The sequence below is a fragment of the Limulus polyphemus genome, unplaced genomic scaffold, assembly GCF_000517525.1.
Source record: "Limulus polyphemus unplaced genomic scaffold, Limulus_polyphemus-2.1.2 Scaffold1270, whole genome shotgun sequence".
NCBI classification, from domain to species: Eukaryota; Metazoa; Arthropoda; class Merostomata; order Xiphosura; family Limulidae; genus Limulus; species Limulus polyphemus.
Genome location: NW_013666880.1, coordinates 11,759 through 32,645, shown reverse-complemented (window position 1 = coordinate 32,645; position 20,887 = coordinate 11,759). Strand labels below are relative to the sequence as shown.

Here is a 20,887-nt window from a genome sequence, read left to right as displayed (position 1 = left end):
GATTTGACACTTAGCTATCCAGTGGGGGGGGGGGGCTTGGACCTTCTTATGAACACTGTCAGGTCTTATGTTGTTCATGCAGGGGATCCACTATCTCCTCGTACATACAAACGCGATGCAGTCCCATGTTTGATCTTTTGTGGGTAATTCCATGGGTAAGTGGAGTTCTCCTTGCCTTCTTGGTGGGGGAGTAAAGACAACTGTTTGTAAATCCAGACTGGATGAGATCTGGACTTCGGGGGAGTGTGGAATATGATCCTGTCAATTCAGACCTGAGATGTTGCCTTTTGGACTTCTTCAGGTTGATCAGAAGGATTGTCCACTTTGGTGTTGCTTTCTTTCTTTCATAAATCCAGTTATTTGAAATGCATCATTCTGTGATTACTGGTAGGAATCCTATCACAAAGATATATGTATGTATCTGTGATCCAACTGCCCTGGCCACCAACGTGGGATATGGGTACCATGACCCCTTAAATCCAACCCAAGTTTTGGAACCTCAGCTGTTTGGTCAGGGCTGGACCATCATACTTGTATTATATTCCACCCTTTCAATATTTTGTAGTTCTGGATGAAGAGCATACCTGTTCTGGATGTAGTGCGGTGCTCCCCACTTTGATACCACTTCTCGTGGTACATATTTGTTCTCTGCAGATGCTTTCTCTATGATCTCTGTCCTCACCATTTGATGCATTGGGATGATACGTGGCAGATGATGTTTAACTATCCAAAATATAAAGTGATGCATGCAGGTTTTCACAATTAAAATTATTGTTCCAGTTTAAATGGTAATACATTAAATACTGTTGTTGAAGAAAAAGATCTTGCTGTTGTGATCGAAAAATATCACTTAAGTCATCTAAACAGAGTATTGTAAGTAGCAATAGAGCTAATAGGATTTTGGGTAGCATCTATAGAAATATTGAATGAAAGACTAGGGATATTATTGTTTCACTGTATAGATCACTTGGAAGACCTCATTTGGAGTACTGTGTAAAGTTTTGGGCTCCCTTCCTCAAGAAAGACATTGAATTGTTCGAGGGGGTTCAAAGAAGAGCCACTAGGATGATACCTGGGATGATGGGATTGTCCTATGAGGAGAGACTAAAATTTCTAAACTCGTTTTCTCTGGAGAGGAGAAGGGTCAGAGGGGATTTGATTGAGGTGTTTAAGATTACTAAGAGTATTGATATTATAGGTCCATGTGATTAGCAGTGAAAACAATAGGACAAGGGGGTCACAAATACATATTTTGGCAGTGTAAGAGTCATCTGCAGTTCAGACTATTCATTTTGAAACAGGGTGGTTGGCTTTTATAATGAGCTGCCTTCAAGGGTGGTGGAGGCAGAAAATTTAACTGAGTTCAAGAAAAGATTGGATGCATATATATATAGTAAGGGGTGGTTACAGTTATGAGCTGGAAGGGACATCCTTGATGGGCTAATAAGATCTTTTTTGTCCCTTCAAAATTTATGAATCTATATAGTTGTTCAACCATGGATGGTCTGTTTCCACTATTGCTGGTTATTGGGCAGCTTTATCAACAATATTTCACCTTTACCATTATTGTTGACTAGGGCGCTCAACTCACAATCTGTGGGTTCGCAGGTTCGAATCCCCGGCCCACCAAACATGCTCACAATTTCAGCCATGAGGGCATTATCATGTGATTGTCAATCTACTACTACTACTACTGAGCATTCTATGACTGCCTTCATCTTCTTTATAGGCTGTATACTGCTGTAGAATTTTCTGATTGGTTGAATGTCAATCAGTCACATTGTAAGTAATCAACACTTGGTGCAATTAATTGTAACACTATATACATGTGCCAATTCCTTAGTATTTGCCTCTTATATGCTTCTTCCTGACCGTTACTATAATTATTTCCAATACTCTATGTAGAGAGTGGGCCATAGCTTACTTCCCAAAAAAGATACTAATTTTGTTGTATTTCATGGGACATTTTATAATGACTTTTATGATACACATGCTTCGACAACGAATGATTCAGTGATCATGCATGTACAGCATAATCATGAAGAAATGTTTGTTTTTTACTTATAGTTTCATTTCCCTTTATTAAGAGCGTGGGAGGGGTTTGCAAATATAAGTAAAGTATTGAAATGATGTCATTATAGAATTAAACACACAAAAAACGCATTAAAACAACGTTCTTATAGAACATAAAAGCATTAGAATCATAATGCTATAGAAATTTCTGGTATTTCACCTTAGAATGATACTTTGACTCTTTTATAATTGGTCAGGTAGTTAGGGCGCTCGATTCGCAATCTGAGAGTCGTGGGTTTGAATCCCCATCTCACCAAACATGCTCACCCTTTCAGCCGTGGGGGTGCTATAATGTGACAGTCAATATTCGTTGGTAAAAGAGTAGCCCAAGAGTTGGCAGTAGGTGGTGATGACTAGCTGCCTTCCCTCTAGTCTTTCACTGCTAAATTAGAGATGCCTAATGCAGTTAGCACTCGTGTAGTTGTGTGTGAAATTCATAACAAACAAACCATTACTGTCAGTTTTTTCTTCTCCTGTCCTTTCCACTTTGTTCCAATCGTTCCTTCTTCACCAACCCCTTTGTTCTACTCTCATGCCTGACTGGGACTTTGATATAGATTTACACTCTCTTACACGTACTCCATTCAAAACATTGGCTTCAAGTTTATTATATCATATCATGTTTCTCTAAAGACATATTTTCTTCTCCTTCTTACCTGTGGTTTCCAATGCTCAGATGTATATAGCATTAATGCTTCCTGCATTCTTTTTCATCATACTTCCTTCTCTACCAAGACTGAGCCTTTCTTCCTAAAACTTCAGCTGCTAATTCTTTCACATTTCATCACACCAAGTTTGTCAACTGTCTCACTCACTTAAATTTCATTTTCACTGACCCTTGGTCCTTGGGTGAGATCCTTCACACTGGCTTGTGGATAAATCCACACACATTTGTCTCCCACTATTTACATCATCTGGCTGTTTCGTCTCCTGTGGGTTTTTGATTATCTCCAGTTTTGGTTTTTCATTAAAACTACATACTGTCTTTGAGAAAGTTAAGTACATTTTCTATTTTATTACTCTTTTCCCTTTTATAAGATCCTAGCAGGTGGCTGCCTCCAAGGGTATGCTTATTTCCCAAAAGCTGCATCGGGCCAAAGCTAATGGAAACCACTCATCGCATCCACCTGGCTCTACCACTGCCCAGTAGTGAGATGGGGTATTCTGCAAGACCAGTAGAGGTATCCTCCTAATTAAATTACTCAATTGTCTGATCCAGACCTTACCATTTCATGAACTATCATGAAAAAAGGCAGCACCAGGAAAGTGACTTTTAAAAATAGGATTTTGTGTTCACCCATTGCACTGTATGCAGTAAAATACCTTTGTGGCAGGCATCTGATGGAGGTCTGGGCACTTCTCCAGGTCTGTCCAGTGCAAATTCTCTCCCCCCTCTCCTCTTGAAGTGGAGCATAAGAGACCTTTGTCATTTACCAATTTGTAAACTTTGGAGAGTTCCTCCATTGATTCTATGCAGCACAGTGTGATGATAAGTGGGGCAGTGGTGGCATTGTCTGTGTTGTGCAGATCACCCCTCAAACAGTTAGTGTACTTTCCTCCTGCAGCAGTATGGGTTCATCATCCCTGTCTCTGTCTGTCCAGTTGAGTTGAAGTGAGATTCACACTGTATGAGCTTATCGCACCCCTAACCACACAACACTTCTTTACTCACTGACTGCTTGTGTGTGGAACCAAGAGTGCAAAATGTAATGGGAAGGGTAGACAGAGAGAAAGAAAATATAAAAAGGAGAGAAAAGATCCAAGTTTTGGTATGAAGCAAGTGTTGTAGCTTAAGACTATAAGAGAGGAAAATATCACAAAGGTATATTCAAGTAAAACTGGTACTTTCCCAAAATTAGAAACTATTTTCTGAGGTTATTTCTTTCAAAGATATTTGAGATATAAGAAAAATTATACAAAGATTAAAATACCTCAACTTTGTACTTAACATGATTAAAAAAATATACATAAGAGCAACAGAAAAAAGACTAAGCCTTAGATGTAGGGGTTACAATCCAAAAACTTTTCTGAATCCTGGAATTTCTGTAGTTTAAATCATGGGATCCCATCTACGATTTTAGATATCTATTTATGTTCTATGTTATTTTAATCACAAGTAATTAGACTGTCTTTATTTTAATGTAATTTAACAAGGCTATTGGTAAAACTTTAAGCATTTGCATGAATAACTTTGTTATTAAAACTGTTATCTTACCTTATGACTATTTGAATTAGATTCATTTTCTATGTGTATCTGACTGCATTACCATCAGTCAATGAGAAGGGTAGAATATCATTCAGTATCTGAATGTAAGCAATTAAACCTGAGTACAGACAACTTTCTATTAATTTTTAATAAAGTTTAATCAAGATATACCACATTGGTAAAAATGTGTTTGAATGCAGACAGGTCAGCTAGGATTACAGAAATTAAAATAAACTTTTATGCACTTTGCATCAAATAAAAAAATATTAAAATCACACTCAGTGAACTACCTTGTAGATCTGTGACCTTTAAGATGTAAACTGTAGTCTCAGTGAGTCTCACAATAACATTTTGGCAATTTCACAACCTCAAAATATTAGAAATACTAAATTCAGTTATACAAGTTTTTTGTTTTTTTTTCTAAACTGAAACTATGTATTATTTAGTAAGTTTGTTCAAAGTTGAATGCAATTTGAGATTGGACCTCCTATTTAGGTGCTTTAGTCAAAACAAGCAAAAGGCTGTCAAACAAAAGAAAAAAAAACCATTTAAATGCTAGTTGTTGTGGGGAAACAGAAAAGAGAAGAACAATTATATCTCTGACAGAATATTCACTAATTGTATTTTAATGAATGTTAAGGTGCTGGAAACATGTTTGTAATTAGAGGGGCACTCAGTTGTGCTCATACCTCTATCATGCAGCATTGATTATATTTGACTCTCAATTTATAGAGCAAAAATAGTTTGAAAAATCAGTCCTCATGTTAACAGATAGGTTTTTTTTGTATTTTTGTGACCTTGACCCTATAAAAACTAATCACTTCTAAGCTGGGTCATAGTCCAAATGTATACCAACTTTTGTCCAAATCCATTCAACCATTTCTGAAAAATCTTACTCACAAATACACAAACACACACAGGGGGGAAAGCATAACCTCTGTCCATCTTCAGTGGTGGAGGTAAAAATAACTTGAATACCTAATAATATTCTACTTCAACGTAAAAGAAAGAAAAATTAGACAGCAAGTGAATTTTAACAATTTTCTTTTGTGACACTAGGATTATGTACAATGTGATACATAAGTGTTGTTTAATTGTTTCTGTGTTTAATATATATTGTTTTATGGAAGAATTGCAAGTACCTGTAACCTAATATTAACATTTGCTATTAGAATATTTACATACGCAAGAATTTTCTTAAACTTATGTAAATTCACAAAAAAGTGAGTATGGTTAGAAAAAATGAAAATTGTATTGAATTATTGTGTATAAAAGGAATGGTATTAGACTTCCAAAGTAAAAATAAGAAGGCAATGGTCACTGTAGTAGTTAAGAGTTAAATCTATACATGGAAAATTTATTTGCTTGTTTTAATATAAGATTAAAATGTTTTCATTCTTTGTTTCAGAAAAGTTATAAATGTGTTTCTTTTGTTGTCTCAATTTGGAATTTGTTGTGTTTATTACCTTTTTGTGGCAACTAACATCCAGAAGGTCAGTAACATGACATGCTAAAAATATTTTTGTTTGTTAATTTTATTTAACATACAACTGCATAATTCCAATGAAACAGAATATGATTAAACATGTAAAGAGAACTATTTTATGAAATAATGTATTACAATTTCTGTGTCAAATCGTTTTTGTCTATATTCAATATTGTACAAAATATACCTATACCTTCATACATCTGAACATTATATGCATATTCTTCAGCAAACAATATAAGTTCTTATAATATGTTAAAATTTTTTTTCATGTATCAATTTATTAATCTAATTAGCTGAAGTTACTCATTAAGGAAGTAAAAATTGCATGAAGGACAATGTTAGGTAATGTTTGCCTGCTTTCTTTCTTTTATTAAATCTCTTATTACTTCATTAGATGCTAATTGCATACCCTGCTTTGTGGAAGGTAATGATTAAGTACTTGTGTCTTTAAATTCAAAGCAAAAAGCCTTTTATCCCTTTTCTTGGGCAAAAATGAAATGCGTGCTATGTTAGGGTTTTTATTTATTCCCCTTTTCAGCCCAAACTTCTAAAACAAGATAGATCATGTACAACATTGAACAGTTTCCAGTTACTATACAAAAAAATTATAATAACTGAGTCAGCCAACTATATGTGATGGATGCTAACATACATAGACATGCACATAATGGATCATCAATATAGTCAGATTACAAAATCAGAATACCACTTTTAACTTTTGTTTAGTGTTATTTGCTTTTTATCAGTGATTTATCATGCACTGAAAAGATTTTTAAAATCTCAGAAACAAAGTCTTACGGGTTATAAATAAATATTAAATTGTGTTTACCTCCCAGCCTTAAAATATGTATTTACAAAATATTTTGTCTTTATCTTTAACACAAAGTTAATTACCAAACTGATTGTACTTGTAAATGGACATAAGTAACTCACTCAAATATACATAAAGCATTTCTCCTTTTTTTAACATTTTCACTAAGCTCTGTACTATTAAAACTGATCAAGAAATTGTGTTGAAATTAATATTTTAAGGTTATTATTCATAAATATGCCAGTAGCTTTTAATACAGTATGAATGTGTTTATTGTCAAACTCGTACAAGCTTGGAAATCTTTAGATATATAAAAAAACTTCAATTTTAAGCACAATATATGTACAGTTATAAAAATCGTTAAAGCTATTACAGATTTTGTGCCTTATCAAGTTTTAAAGAAAAATGTTTTATTTATTGGAAAAAAAACTCCTTGTGAAAGAATAACCATATATAAAGAAAATCTAATTCCATAAAAGTTAAAACTACCAGTGTTTCTTACTTTAGTTCTCTTCAACTCTCTTGTATGCTTTACTGTATTATTACATATAAGCATAATTTCTGTTAATTGTTACCTTAATCCTTTTACATATTTAGGAAAGTATCTTGAATAATCAATTCATAAAATGTCTAATGGATGCTTTTTATGTTATCTAGGTGGTCTGCAGCTATTATAATGTCGATTCCATCAGTATTTATGGATATCTTACAATTATCCTGCCATTTATGATACTGTTCAACTTCATCAGAAGTCTGCGCAAATTAGCTATAGCTTCCACATTTGCTAATATTTTGCAGAGTCTGGGAATATGTATTATTTTCTACCACTTGTTTCAAGATTTACCTCCTACCTCATCAAGGCCTTTGACAATGTCATTTTCAACATTTCCTCTGTACTTTGGGACTGTCATCTTTTCCTTTGAAGCAATAAACATTGTAAGTGTCACATTTTAATTTAAAAAACAACAAAAAGTTTAAATTATGAAATATACTTGAATCATGTATGTGTTTATGAACTATTAAGATTTTAAATGTATTCTAATTTGTCACTCATTAGGTTTATAAAATAATAATTTGATTTACCCTGAAATTGCCATATTTAGATACCTGTATGCTATGGCATATCATTCACATTATTTTGATACTGATTTGCAGAGATAATCAATCACTTGAAGTTTTTGTAATAATTTTAAGTCTAACATAACTAATTACTGTGTTAATGCATCAAGTTCAAGTATGTATTAGTGCAGTTTGTATATTTTGATATTTATGGATTCAAGGTACATATTTGCTATTAAGAAAATGTAAATTTACACCATAAGATTGAACTCTGAAGAAGTTTATTACCAAACAATAACTTTTGAAGTCTGTTTTAGATACTGCATATGTAGTAGTTTATAAAAATATTACTACACTCTAATAACCAGTTTCATTGCATACTTTTTTTGAAGTTATTCTGTGTAAAACAACCATCATATTTGTAAAAAATCCACTTAAGCTACTGCACATAACATACTTTTGAAATAAGATGCAAAACATGTTTATTACCATTAAATGTACTCTATATTTTGTTATTCAGTCATGATTTTTAAAATCAACAAAACATCTGTCTGTTGCACTGCATTATTTGTCAAATATGGCTTTTTGATGCATAAAGACAACTCTTCTTTTGATATTGAAAAATGTGATTATTTCTTTGTATTGTTGCGTCAGCGAGGTCACGTGACTAGTGTCACGCCATGTTTCTAGAACTATCTTGTTCCTTCGTGAATGCCCTAGCATTTACTAGATATATGTTTGTCTGGTATATAAATAAGACGCTCACAACGTGACAACAATGTGTGTAGGTAGTGAGTAATTGAACTGCAGTCAGGAAGTATTGTTGAAGTTAACGTTCGTTGTTAAAATGTTTGTAAAAGAGCGACTGTTGAAAATAAGTGTATCGGTAAAGTTATATTCAGGAAGAATAAACCAGTTTTATTAAGTAAGGACTTGTGTCGCTAAAGTTTCGTCGGAACGAAGTTACGGAAAATCAATTAACGAACAGAGACATAACAGTATGCTGTTATTGCGTGTGTACTGTGTACACTTTACATATGAATTACAATGGCAAAAAATTATTCATTTAGGAATTACTGAATTGTAAAATACAGTAGATTTGAAACCTACATGAGAAATTAGAAAATAATGGAATCTATTATATTTGAAAATTGAATAGTTTTGTTTTGCATGTAAACTTGCTTGTTTTATTACAGGGTACAGTTACGTATTTCAATAGATTCAATGTGATATGAAAAATATTCTACTGCTATTACATAGGTACTTCCATTAGAAAATGAAATGAAAACACCAAAAGAGATTGAAGGTTGGACTGGAGTATTAAACACTGGGATGATAATTGTTTTATGTATTTGTACTGCTATGGGATTCTTTGGTTTCTTGAAATTTGGCAGCTCTGTTAAAGGAAGTATAACACTGTCTCTTCCAATAAAACCGTAAGTGATAAAATTTGTTAATGCTTCCAAGATCTCTCTCTACCCAAAACATACAATTCTAAGTAGGCTTTATATATTCGTCAATATACAGGATGAGTCAGAAATCCTGATTTTTCCCCATTGTTGTGAAGTGCGTGTGTGGAATATTGAAAGTCTGCTGTCATAGGGTGTTTAGATATATTACGTCTTGATATAAAAGTCAGATCAACATCGTTCAAATGTTATGTCTGTTTTTTTTCATAAATTTGCATGATTTTATAACTCCCCATGTATTAAAGTAAAATATTTTTTATGAAAAGAATTATGCAAATCATTGTGAAACTGATAAGGAAAACAAAATTTATGAGGTAATATTATTGTCTGCCTCAATCTTTGTATTGACACATTTTATTTCAGACTAATAGTTTCAGAGATAGTCTGATTGACCTTCATTTAACCTTTGTATCATGGCACCATATCAGGTAACAAATGATCAATAATATGATTAAACATCTTATGTTAGCAAATTTTTGATAGCCCACACCTACTTCACAACAATATGGAAAATCAGGACTTTTAATTCACCCTGTGTGATTTTATGTTGTATATACACAATAAAAGGGTGCAATAGTTCACAGTACAGCACAAGAACTTGAAGTTATAAAGATTACACAACAGTTATGTTAATTGTTGCATCTAAGGGAAAGAAACTTAAAAACAACATCTCCTTACTTTTAATGATATTTTGATACAACTAGTCAGAAAACATGCAAAAACATAAAAGTGTTCCACATAAAAAAAGAAAATATAAATCTAGGGTACAGATTATACTGTAGGAAGGGTAAAATGTGTGCCACTAAAAGAAGTATCTATAGGGTTGACTGTCTTATCAGATTTAATCAGTATTTACATGCGAGACTTTTAAAAAACATATTAAATCTACTTTAGATAATGTATCTGTGCTGCTATGTAAGTTGTGCATCTGCAGACACCTCTTAGTACTAAGGTACATTTTACCCTTCCTATAGTGTATTTGATACTTAGTTTACCTGCCTTATGGATATGATTCATTTTATTTTCTTTGTTGAAGAGCTATAATGTATAGTTTTGTGCATCAGGTACATAACAATAAACATTTTCATGTTGTAAATTTGAAGTTTTACCAAACATATATTTTAAAGTAACATAAATTTAATCACAAGTTTTCAGTTAACCTTCTTGATGGATTACACTGACCTTGTGACCCCAAAGTGACCATCAGACTTTCCATACTATAACTTTGAACATATCCGATTTTTTTATTGTGTATTTTTACTAAACATTTGCCTGTGAACATATGGAGTCAGTTTGGTGACTACTCTGAGTGGAAAGTGATTTTCTTGTTAAGATTAAAAATGCTTTGTTTACTTGAAAATTTTCAAATTTCATTTACATAATCTCTAAGACCTCCTTAATGAATATTAAACTTTTTTTTTGAGAAAAGCTTTATATTTTATCTGTTTTTTCTCTACTCTAATGGCATGCTTGATTTTGACAAATCATCAAAGCATAATGAAAAAAAAATGGAATGAAATAAATAGTACTGTTCTATCCTTTTTATTTTAATCATGAAGTTCCAAATTACTTTTCCTGGAAGTTTCTACTTTTAATCTTTTCACATCTATTTCTTATGTTTATTTTACTGTTAGCAGCTGAAGTAGAAACATGCCAAACATGATTAAAACACGTATAATTCTACAATTTGAATTATAAACTATATTTAATACGAATTTTATTGACACACATTGATAATAAGGTTGTTTAATTACATTTTGAAAATAACTAAAACATAATGACATGCACTCATTGATCAGTCTGTAGCAAGATGATTAAAAAAATACATGAATAATTACGTGGCTGGGGAGAAGGTTAAAGATTACACAGAATAAAGTTAGCTATAAAACTTTATTCACTTTTTACCTATAACTGTATGACTAATGTAACAAACTAGACAATATCAAGTAGTTGTAAAAGTTCACAATACAACAAAGGAAATTAAAATTTATGATTCTTATTGTGAGTGAAGGATTTGAAAGACTTAACTGTAGATTGCCTTTAACCCTCTCACTAAGGGAAGATCAAAATGTGCATGTCATGATGTTTAGAGAGTTATATTCAACATTTAATTAAATTGCTTTATCATCTTTATATATAAATAAGTTTGGCATCAAAATGTAGTTAATAAACCAAATGTTAATGTTATATAAGTTTAAGCTCTTAATTGTAAAAAAATATTTTTGTAAAAGCCTATATTTCCTTTAGTATGAGAATTGTGACTTTTGCTTTCTAGGTCATCCTTCTTCTCTTACTTATTTACCACCCCTCCGAGAAGTATGGAATTTAATGTAAATTAATTGCTATGATACAGATATTACTCAGGCAAAGCATACTTTTTATAGCTTTCAATCTTATTTGTTTACTGAGCCACAAACTAGAAAATCAGACCCACTTTCTATTGCAAACAGCTCTCTCTCTGACATCTTATACTATATTATTTATAACCAATAGAAAACCAACCAAAGTTTAAATCTGTCAAATGACATATTATATTACATTATTTCCTGTACAGAGAATTGTCTACTTTGCTTCCCCTTGAAAGTGTTTCTCATGGGTGTCACATCAGCAAACTTACCAAAATTTTTAAAGGCTCTTATCATATAGTTAAAAAGCTAGAAAAATTATGATAATTACAGAATATTGTTTGCTTTATGCATGTTATTCTTTGTTCTTAGGTGTATTATTTAATTAGATAAAAATTATTTATCCCATTTTCTGCCAGTATCTCACAGAAGTGGTTCAAGACCTTCTCATCAAGGGCACCATCAAAGAGGTTTCTATTTCCAACTTTTTGTCATCCCAAGAAGACTTGATAATAGCATCTTGTTTTTAATCTCTCCAACCTGATTCGTTTCCTCAATGTGCTTTGGTTTACCATGGAATCCTACCTGTCTCTCAGATAGGCCTTTCTTCCAGGGCTTTGGATTACGAGATTCAATGTGTCTGATGCTTATCTTCATATCCCCATTACTCAAGCTTCACATCATTATCTACGTTTTGTCCATAAAGATCATGTTTATCAGTTCCGAGCTCTTCTTTTTGGGCTGGCATTGGCATCCTATGCTTTCTGTTAGAACTTCATATCAACCTTTTGGGTTTACTTACTTATGTTATATATTCAATGACAAGGAACCCACTTTGAGACTAATAATGGTTGGAGATGGCTTGAATGGGTAATGGAGAAAAACTTTAATATAAGTTTATCATAACAGCAAATGTTCAATGTTTCGACAAGGTTTTGTCATCATCAGGTACTATATTCATGTTACGTGGTTTAACGATAGTTTCACGGTATGATTGGTTTATGGTAGTGGATTGGTGAGAGAACATACTTAAAAAGTTATACATGGAATAACAAAGATAAACTTTTAGACTTACACAACCTTGATTAATTGCCGTGATGAATTCAAATTAGATGACGAGGAACCCACTTTGAGACTAATAATGGTTGGAGATGGCTTGAATGGGTAATGAAGAAAAACTTTAATATAAGTTTAACATAACAGCAAATGTACAACATTTCAACAAGGTTTTGTCATCATCAGGTACAAAATGATACCCCCCAACTGTTTGCATTTGTCACTCGTTAAATGATAAACGTCCTCTCTCTTGTTCCCCAGTTCCATATCTTTGGTTTTGGTCATGGATGCATTCAGCCAGGTTTGGAAGGACCTTTTTTTTTATATATACCCTCCCATCTGTCTTCTACCCCAAGTTATTTTTCTCATCCAATCCACTCTATGTCGAATTCTTCTTGTGACTACTTTCTGGTTGCTCAACCATGGTTTCTTTCTCTTCTCCAGAAAGTACCTCTATTACTTCTCCCTCTCTCCTGGCAGCCTCACTCAGGGGTGCTTCATCCTTCCATTCTTTCCTTCCAGCTTCACGTGTGGCTTGTGTCTCGTCCCTTGCAAGTGTTTTGGGACTATTCACATATGTAGCATCCCAGGCATCTTGCTCTGTCCATTGCGGGTTTATGGTGACCCTGTCATCTACCTTTAGTTTTTTCCTGTTTTTTTTGTGTGTTTTCCTCTCCATTTACTTCCCTTTTATTTTGGTCTATGCATCTCCATCGTCCTCCTCGTACCACTCAATTGCTGGAATGAAATCTAAATGTTTTCCATGCCTCTTCCCTTCCTCCCTTCAAACTGCTAGCCTCATGTTCCTTATATCAACTTTCTTTGAGGATGTATTTCTTTCTACTTCTGGCTTGTGGATGTTGCTGGTTGGACTTGTTTGCATCTACTTTCACCACATTTTGTACTACAAAACATATGTCCTTTTATATCCCAACCGTTCCTTCTTCCCAAAACATCATCTGTCTGTGAAGAAGATTTAGCCTTCACCCCTTTTCCCTTCATTCCTTATACCATATTTCCTCCTGCTCTGATCTGGGTTGTTTCCTGTGTCCAGTCTGTGCTTTACTGAGTTATGTGTTGTGCACAGCACCCGTCGATGACTCTCACTCCCTTTCTCCTAAATCTTGCAAATTGTTCTGTGTTTCATCCCATCAGATCTGTCACATCCCAATGCCCTTGGCTGCTCATTTCCATCGTCCTTTAGAGGAGATTATTCAGGCTGGCATGTGGACCACTTCCCACACCTTTGAGTCGAGCTACTTACACTATCTGACGATTTCCTGCTCATCCAGATATTGTCTTCCCCTGTAGCCATTCTCTATATTTTGGTAAAACTCTGAGTGGGTAAGTTTTTTTTTTTTTTCTCAAGCCTACTTCACATGTTATGGATCCCTCTCTGTGGTGAGTAGTCCCTAACAGGCATAATGATATCCAAAATCTACACCATGTGATCTATAAGGTCATGCTCACTGTTGAGATGGGATATACCACAAGACCACGTGCAGGTTCTTCCTTGCTGTATATAGTGTCACTGATGTTTATACCAGACCATACACTCATGGATTAACATGAGTAAAGCAGAAAGAGATTGCTGTCCATCTCTAACATTCCATAGATTTCCAGAATTGGGAATGTACTGTTTTTCAAAATAGGGTTTTGTGGTCACCTATTGCATTTTCTCTGGTGATGCATTCCTCCTGACTCTCCAATGCATTTCTTCCCCTCCTTCTTCCAGTGGAGTATGGGAGTCCTTATCACTTTCCAGCTCCTAGCTGGTGGGTGGTGGATTGTAGAGAAATACTTTTGAGTGTGCACAATTCCACTCAGTCGAGAGTAGGACTGTAGTGTTCTACCTGTGTTGAAGGCCTGACTATCCTCCTGAAGTAGGTCTTATGTTTTATTCCAGGTGCCGCCGATCTGGATTGGATTTTTCCATCTATTTTACAGTTTGCCCTTCTGACTGGGAGCCCTCACTCCTACAACTGCTTGGATGTTGATTTCTGAGTGACTTGTTTTGGTTGGAGTTGGACCAACCAACATATATCCTTACATGTTAGTGGGCTGCAAACTTCCTCCTACCATGGATTGGATATTACATCCCCAATGCTGATCACTTTTGAATTGGAATTGACTCTCCATGTTACATCACCAACTTCCTGATGTCATTCAGATGTACATTCCAGGGGTTTTTTGCTGCAGGTTGTGCTGAATTTGCACACATGATGGTTTAGGTTCTCGAAACAGAGGCTCCTCTTCTATTCTGGTTCCTAGACCTGAGGTGAATGGTTGAGGACCCTCCTCGTATAATGGACCAGTCAAGTTCCTCCAGCTGCCACTTGTCTGATGCACCCTAGCCATTCTACACACATTCCTTTTCCTTAGAGATTTGAAATTGTTACCTTGATCTGCTATTTATTGCAACACCACACCTCTTGGCTCCACATGGGTGAACTGTATACCTAGTTCAGATGTGGTGCAGTTTTCAGAATTTTCAGATAAAGATAAGTATTTTTAATCTTAACATAAAAAATCACTTTGCACTAGGAACAGTCAGTACTCTGACTCCATATATTCATGGACAATTTTTTACCGAAAATACTTCCTTAAAAATTCTGATTTTTTTGTCTTAAGAGTTATAGTTTGGAAACTAGTGGTCATTTTAGGATCACAAGAATAGTGTAAACCACTGAGCCCTTATTCAGAGTGTTAAAACATCACAGATACATTATAAAATGCATACCTCCAAAAAAATTAAATTTCATATCTTTTTATCTCCAAATCATACTTCAACCAATCTATTATTTTATGAAAGAGTAAGAGATATGTTCATTATGTAATGATTTTAAAATTTTCAGCATTTACCAAATCAGTTATTGCAATAATTGAAACCTAATTTTTAGTGGTTATTAGATTTTCACAGATAGTAAGGAGATCATAATGCATTTTTGTTTCAGCTGTTTATTCTGTTTTCAGGTTGTATGATGTGGTGCGTATCTTGTTTACTGTTGCCATTTTCTTCTCTTATGCACTGCAATTGTATGTGCCTTTGCAGTTTATTTGGCCTTATATCCAGAAAAAGGGGAAACTAGCCAAGAAAGTTTCACCAAACCAAGAGAATCTACTGGAATATGTTTTACGAGCTATACTTGTAGTTATAACATGTAAGGTGATAATAAACTTACATTTTGTAATCTTTATTTTAACCCTATAGCATAAATGTAGTTACCTTCCATAGGCTAGAAATTTAGTCAGCATCATCTTACGTTAACCAGTAAGTTACTTGCATAACATTTGGTATTTTTAGTTATTTGTAGTTTCTTCATTTCTGTATTTGTGACTTTTTTTAAATTATTTGAGTCATTATCTGTGTAAGTAGCTTACTTTTTTTTTTTTTATCAGAAGCTCATTCAGCTGTGGAAAGTAAGGACATGGATGAGAAGTTGTTTAAAGAAAAACTCTAAACTTTTAACTTTTTTTTTGTAGATGACATTATATTTATTATTGAATAATTTTTCATTATCTTTTATTATAATGGATTGAACATCAGAAACAATGTATGTGTACTTGAACACTATATTTCTAGGAATTGCTCATAAAAGTATTATAAAAAATATAATTTGAATGTTGTAAGCATGCTATTAAGTTCTATAAAAATCTTGGAAGTTTTATTCCAGCTGTGTATAAAGGTCCAGCATGGCCAGGTGGTTAGGGCACTCAAAATCGCAATCTGAGGGTCGCGGGTTCGAATCCCTGTCCCACAAAACATGCTCGCCCTTTCAGCTGTGGGAGCATTATAATATGACAATTAATCTCACTATTCATTGACAAAAGAGTAGCCCAAAAGTTGGCGGTGGGTGGTGAGGATCCTCGTGTAGCTACGGTCCACCCAGGCTGTCCCATCCTCTAAACTAAAGTAAAAACTATTAGATAAAAAAATAAGATAAATAAATAGACCTCAAAGTTAACCCTTATTATTCATATAGTTATCAAACTTTCTCTTAAACTCACTTAAATCTACTGCCTCCACAACATCCAAAGGCAACCACCCTGTAAGAAAAATAAAACTATCTTAGATTTGAGAGATTAAAATAGATTTTTTTTGTTTTTATGTGTGAAATCTGATCAATAATTATATCTGTAATTGCTGTGATAAAAAAAAAACTTTTTCATTTTAATAACAGTTGGTTTGGCAGCAGCAATTCCCAAGCTCAATTTGTTTATTTCATTGATTGGAGCCCTTGCTACCAGTAGCCTGGCAATAATTATTCCACCACTACTAAATATCATCATTTACTGGGATTCTTCTATGACTAGTATGAGTAAGTATTCATTTCTAAATGCTTATATCAGGCATTATATTGTTAGTTGACCAGATCTTATAAATCTTTCAACGCAATTATTCTTGTTTATAGTTTTCTATTTATTTTTTAATAACATGCCACTTACATGTACAAACATGATTAATGAATAAGTTTATACTGCTCACAAAACTTCTGCTTTAGTGAAATGCATAGGTCGATTTATACAGAAGAAGTGATTTTTGACATTGGAGTAACTACTGAATGCTATGTTCTTCCCTTATAGACAATCACATTTCCACATGTTTAATGGAATATATAAGACACCGTATTTCATTTGTATGTTCTTTTGACTATTTCTAAAAGAAAAATGTTAATTACCTTTTGAAGAGAAGCAAGTTGGGATGTCCAGTTGAAATTAAAATGCAATGAACTTCATACAAAGTGTACCAGTAATATTATATACAGAACAAAGATAAATATAGCTGTATATTAGTTCTTAATGTTTAAAAGATTAGGCAAATAAGTTGAAATTAGAGTTAATTTTGTAAATAGAAACACTAATCCAAATCAGTTGTAATATATAAAATGTACCAAATTTATTGCATTGATTTATCATAGGGGTACCCTATTTGTTACCATGGTTTGGTTATAATCCCAATAATACTTTTCTTTTAGTGACTTCTTGTACATCTTCAAATGACAAGATTTAAAATTCATCATTGAATATATACACTAGGAATTTTTCATAATTTTTGTGTCATTAATCGTTTGGTTTAAAGTATATTTCGAATTTGTGGAGTTAAAGAAATAATCGTTCCATACATAATTATTTATTTTTTGCCATTACCTTTTTTGTCATCTGCAAAAATATCAGTTTTTCATGCAAAGACATATATTTGCTTTATCTTCAAACACATATTTTACCCTTTGCTGGGACTGAGTGTGGCCTAATGGTTAACATGTTTTGACTCTGAATCTGAAGAATCATGCCACAAAAACATACTCTACATTTTGGGGCTATTGGTGCACCATAAGAGTGACAGTCAAAATCCCACTATTTAGTCAAACAAGAGCAGCCTAGAAGGTGGTGGTGAGTACTGTTAACTAGCTACCTTCCTTTCTTTGTAGTCTCTCTGTTCAAAATTAGGGACTGCTATATTCTGATATCCCATAATTGTGTAGCTTGTTTCAAGCTTTCTAAACAAGCAAACAAACAATACTGTCATGAATGTATTGTGTTATTTTTTATGCTAGGCCATAACAAGTGCTGAGTTTTTCATTTATATATTTCACTTCTTACATAATCATTCATACAAAAATGTCAGCCTTGAATTTGTTTTGGTTTTTCAATTGATCAGGCTTTTATTTGTCTTTCTTTCGGTTTTTAATCTTGTGTTATTGTTGTTTTTTATTCTGCTGTGTCTTAAGTAAAAGATATAAATAAGGTAAAAACCTTCTACACTTTCCTGTTCATTGTTAGAGGCATAATTTTGCATGACCACATTCATTGTACTACCTTCACTTGTTAATGTTCAATAATCAACATAAAATAAAATGAAAACTTTTTTTTTTTGCTTTTCGAGGTATATTTTGTGTAATTAATCAAATAAAATTACTATGAACTTAACTGTATTGACATTATCTGAATCATAGTTTTCTGTTCTAAATAGTATGAAAGCTTCTAAGGTTCTTTGTCAAGGATTATTGTGTGGTATACATGATCAGGTAAAACTAAGTTAACCATATATTAGTGGAATAGGTCTGCTTAATAACACAATATTTTCAACAAAATATTTATTACAAAGTAATTCTGAGTTCACTGACTGACTGAGTTTGACAAACAATGAGAATGAACACAATGTAAAAACACACTGTGAAAACAATCTTTATTTGTACTCAAAAACACAATCAAATTAATATGTACAGGATAAAGTGTAGTAAATTTACTATATAGTTAACTCTCCATACGCTCATAACAACTATAATGATGTTTGGTAGGAATTAGTTAATTGTTATGGCATAAATACTTTTTCCAAGCTGGCAAAGCATGATTATAATTAATTACACTTCTCATAAGACATTAGTGTTAGGTCTATCATATTTTTAATACTGCATTTATAATCTACTTCCTTAGGGATTTTCAAGATTTGAAAGAGTGTATAATAATAGCACTCCAACCAACTATGTTCACCATATTCATTGGCAACAACACATTTAACTCAATCCAGAGCTCTTCAGGTCAGCTTGGAAACAACAAACAAGTATAATCTATATTAAAGACATAAAGAAAAAACTTCTCAAAAAAGGAAGTAAACATAGGGTTGGCTAATATCAATCCTTCAAAAACAATGCAAACAAGATAGTAGGAATGGCATTTGCATCATCCCTACATAATAGCAGAGGCACACAGTGCAGTAGAATGTTAACAGAGAACAGTAGGATAAATTAAACTCAATTGTGATTGAATAGTTATATATGTTGCTATATCTATGATAAGCCTGCATATCACACTTGAATGGTTAATAGTTTTTTTTTCTCCACATATGACATTCCATTTAGTCTACCTGCATCATTTACTGTTGATTGTGTGCAGTTTTTAGTTTGATACTTTATGGTTTGAAACCCAGAACGATATATTTCACACTTTTCATGTTTTCTGCTCCTTTTCTATTTAGTTGAAATTAAAATAATGCAACCTAGTATTATTCAGTAAAGCATCAATATATATATATATATATATATGAATATGTCATTTTAACTTTAATATGATCAATTGCTTTGTTCTCAGAAGCTATGGGTATTTAGTTCTGTTTGAATTTGATACCCCACATTCACGAAACATGTTGTACACAGCTTGTATCATGGAATTACATTGATTTTCATTTCTATCTTTTTTCAAAACAATTTCCCATATCTTAGTTAGTAGAGACCATCATTACCTATTGTTATTGGGCACCTCTCAACAAAACATTATACACATACATAAATTTATGTCATAATGTATCGATCATCTTACATATTAGAAAATAGTCCTATTATAATTTCAAGTATAAATCGTTTCCAGATAAGTTTTAAGGAATAATTACAAGTGATCTCTTGATAGATTTTTGACAAGTTGAAGTTGTGATGATTTGTATATCTAACTTTTAATGTTGCTTTAAACAATGATATACCATATTTTAAAAATGTTATCAAGTTATGCAGTATTTTGTGCTACCTACAAATGTTGTAAAGATTAACAGCTTTATAAGCAAAAATTAAGTAAGGAAAACAACACAAATTTACAAAAATATAAAGTTAATTACCCAACTAGTTTCAATGTACTTTTGAAAATGACACACATGGATAATTAACTGTATTTTTGCAAATTTGTGTTGTTTTCCTTACTTAATTTGTGCTTATGAGGATGTTAATCTTTCTAACATTTGTTGTACTGCCATGTATAATATAGTACAATAAAGTTAAATTACTATTGCTGTTAAGCTTAATTTGCATGATTCATAGCATATAAAACTATTGAAAGCACCGAGTAGTTCTAAATCCAATAATTTCCTTATATACAACTTACAAATTTCTAGATAACTGTATTATTGTGAAGGTTTTTAGTTTTCTCAGAATTATATGTTGTAATTATACTAATTGTTTTTTCTTTGTTTTTCTCATTTTGTAGGCATGAAATGGTGGATTATAATCATCATTAAAAACTTAGTGATTAGTCTGTTTGGATTTATTGGTTTTATTACTGGAACCTATGCAAGCATTGTTACTATCAGGAGTGCTTTTCAGCACCCTTCTAATACCACTGATTGTTAATTCTTTATGGTGTTTTGAGAATAATAACTTGCTTTGCTTTCAGTTAGCTTTTAGTCAGTTATGTTAAAGGTTGTGAGAGTTGACTATCAGGGTGAGAACTATAGTGTTTTAGTGATTAAGATTTATTTCTAAGTGATTCGAAACTGGAAAAGACAGTTTAAGTGAAGTAATTCCATAAGATTACCAGAAAAGATTCATTACAGCAAATGATTAGTTTTGTTATTATAAGTTTTTACATGTTGCAATTATATGTTCAAGGTTTTGT

At 32.9% G+C, this 20,887-nt stretch overlaps 1 protein-coding gene across 1 annotated transcript in view; it reads left to right on the top strand.

The window, feature by feature from the left end:
• LOC106462866 (proton-coupled amino acid transporter 1-like) overlaps positions 1-20,622 on the top strand; it is a 48,476-nt gene extending 27,854 nt beyond the window's left edge. The window contains exons 6-12 of the mRNA XM_022390269.1: positions 1,730-1,782; positions 5,693-5,772; positions 7,237-7,515; positions 8,899-9,074; positions 15,482-15,669; positions 16,690-16,827; positions 20,480-20,622. Of these exons, the coding sequence (XP_022245977.1) occupies positions 1,730-1,782; positions 5,693-5,772; positions 7,237-7,515; positions 8,899-9,074; positions 15,482-15,669; positions 16,690-16,827; positions 20,480-20,622 (1,057 nt within the window). The remainder of the gene's footprint in view (positions 1-1,729; positions 1,783-5,692; positions 5,773-7,236; positions 7,516-8,898; positions 9,075-15,481; positions 15,670-16,689; positions 16,828-20,479) is intronic.
• Positions 20,623-20,887: the final 265 nt, after the last annotated feature.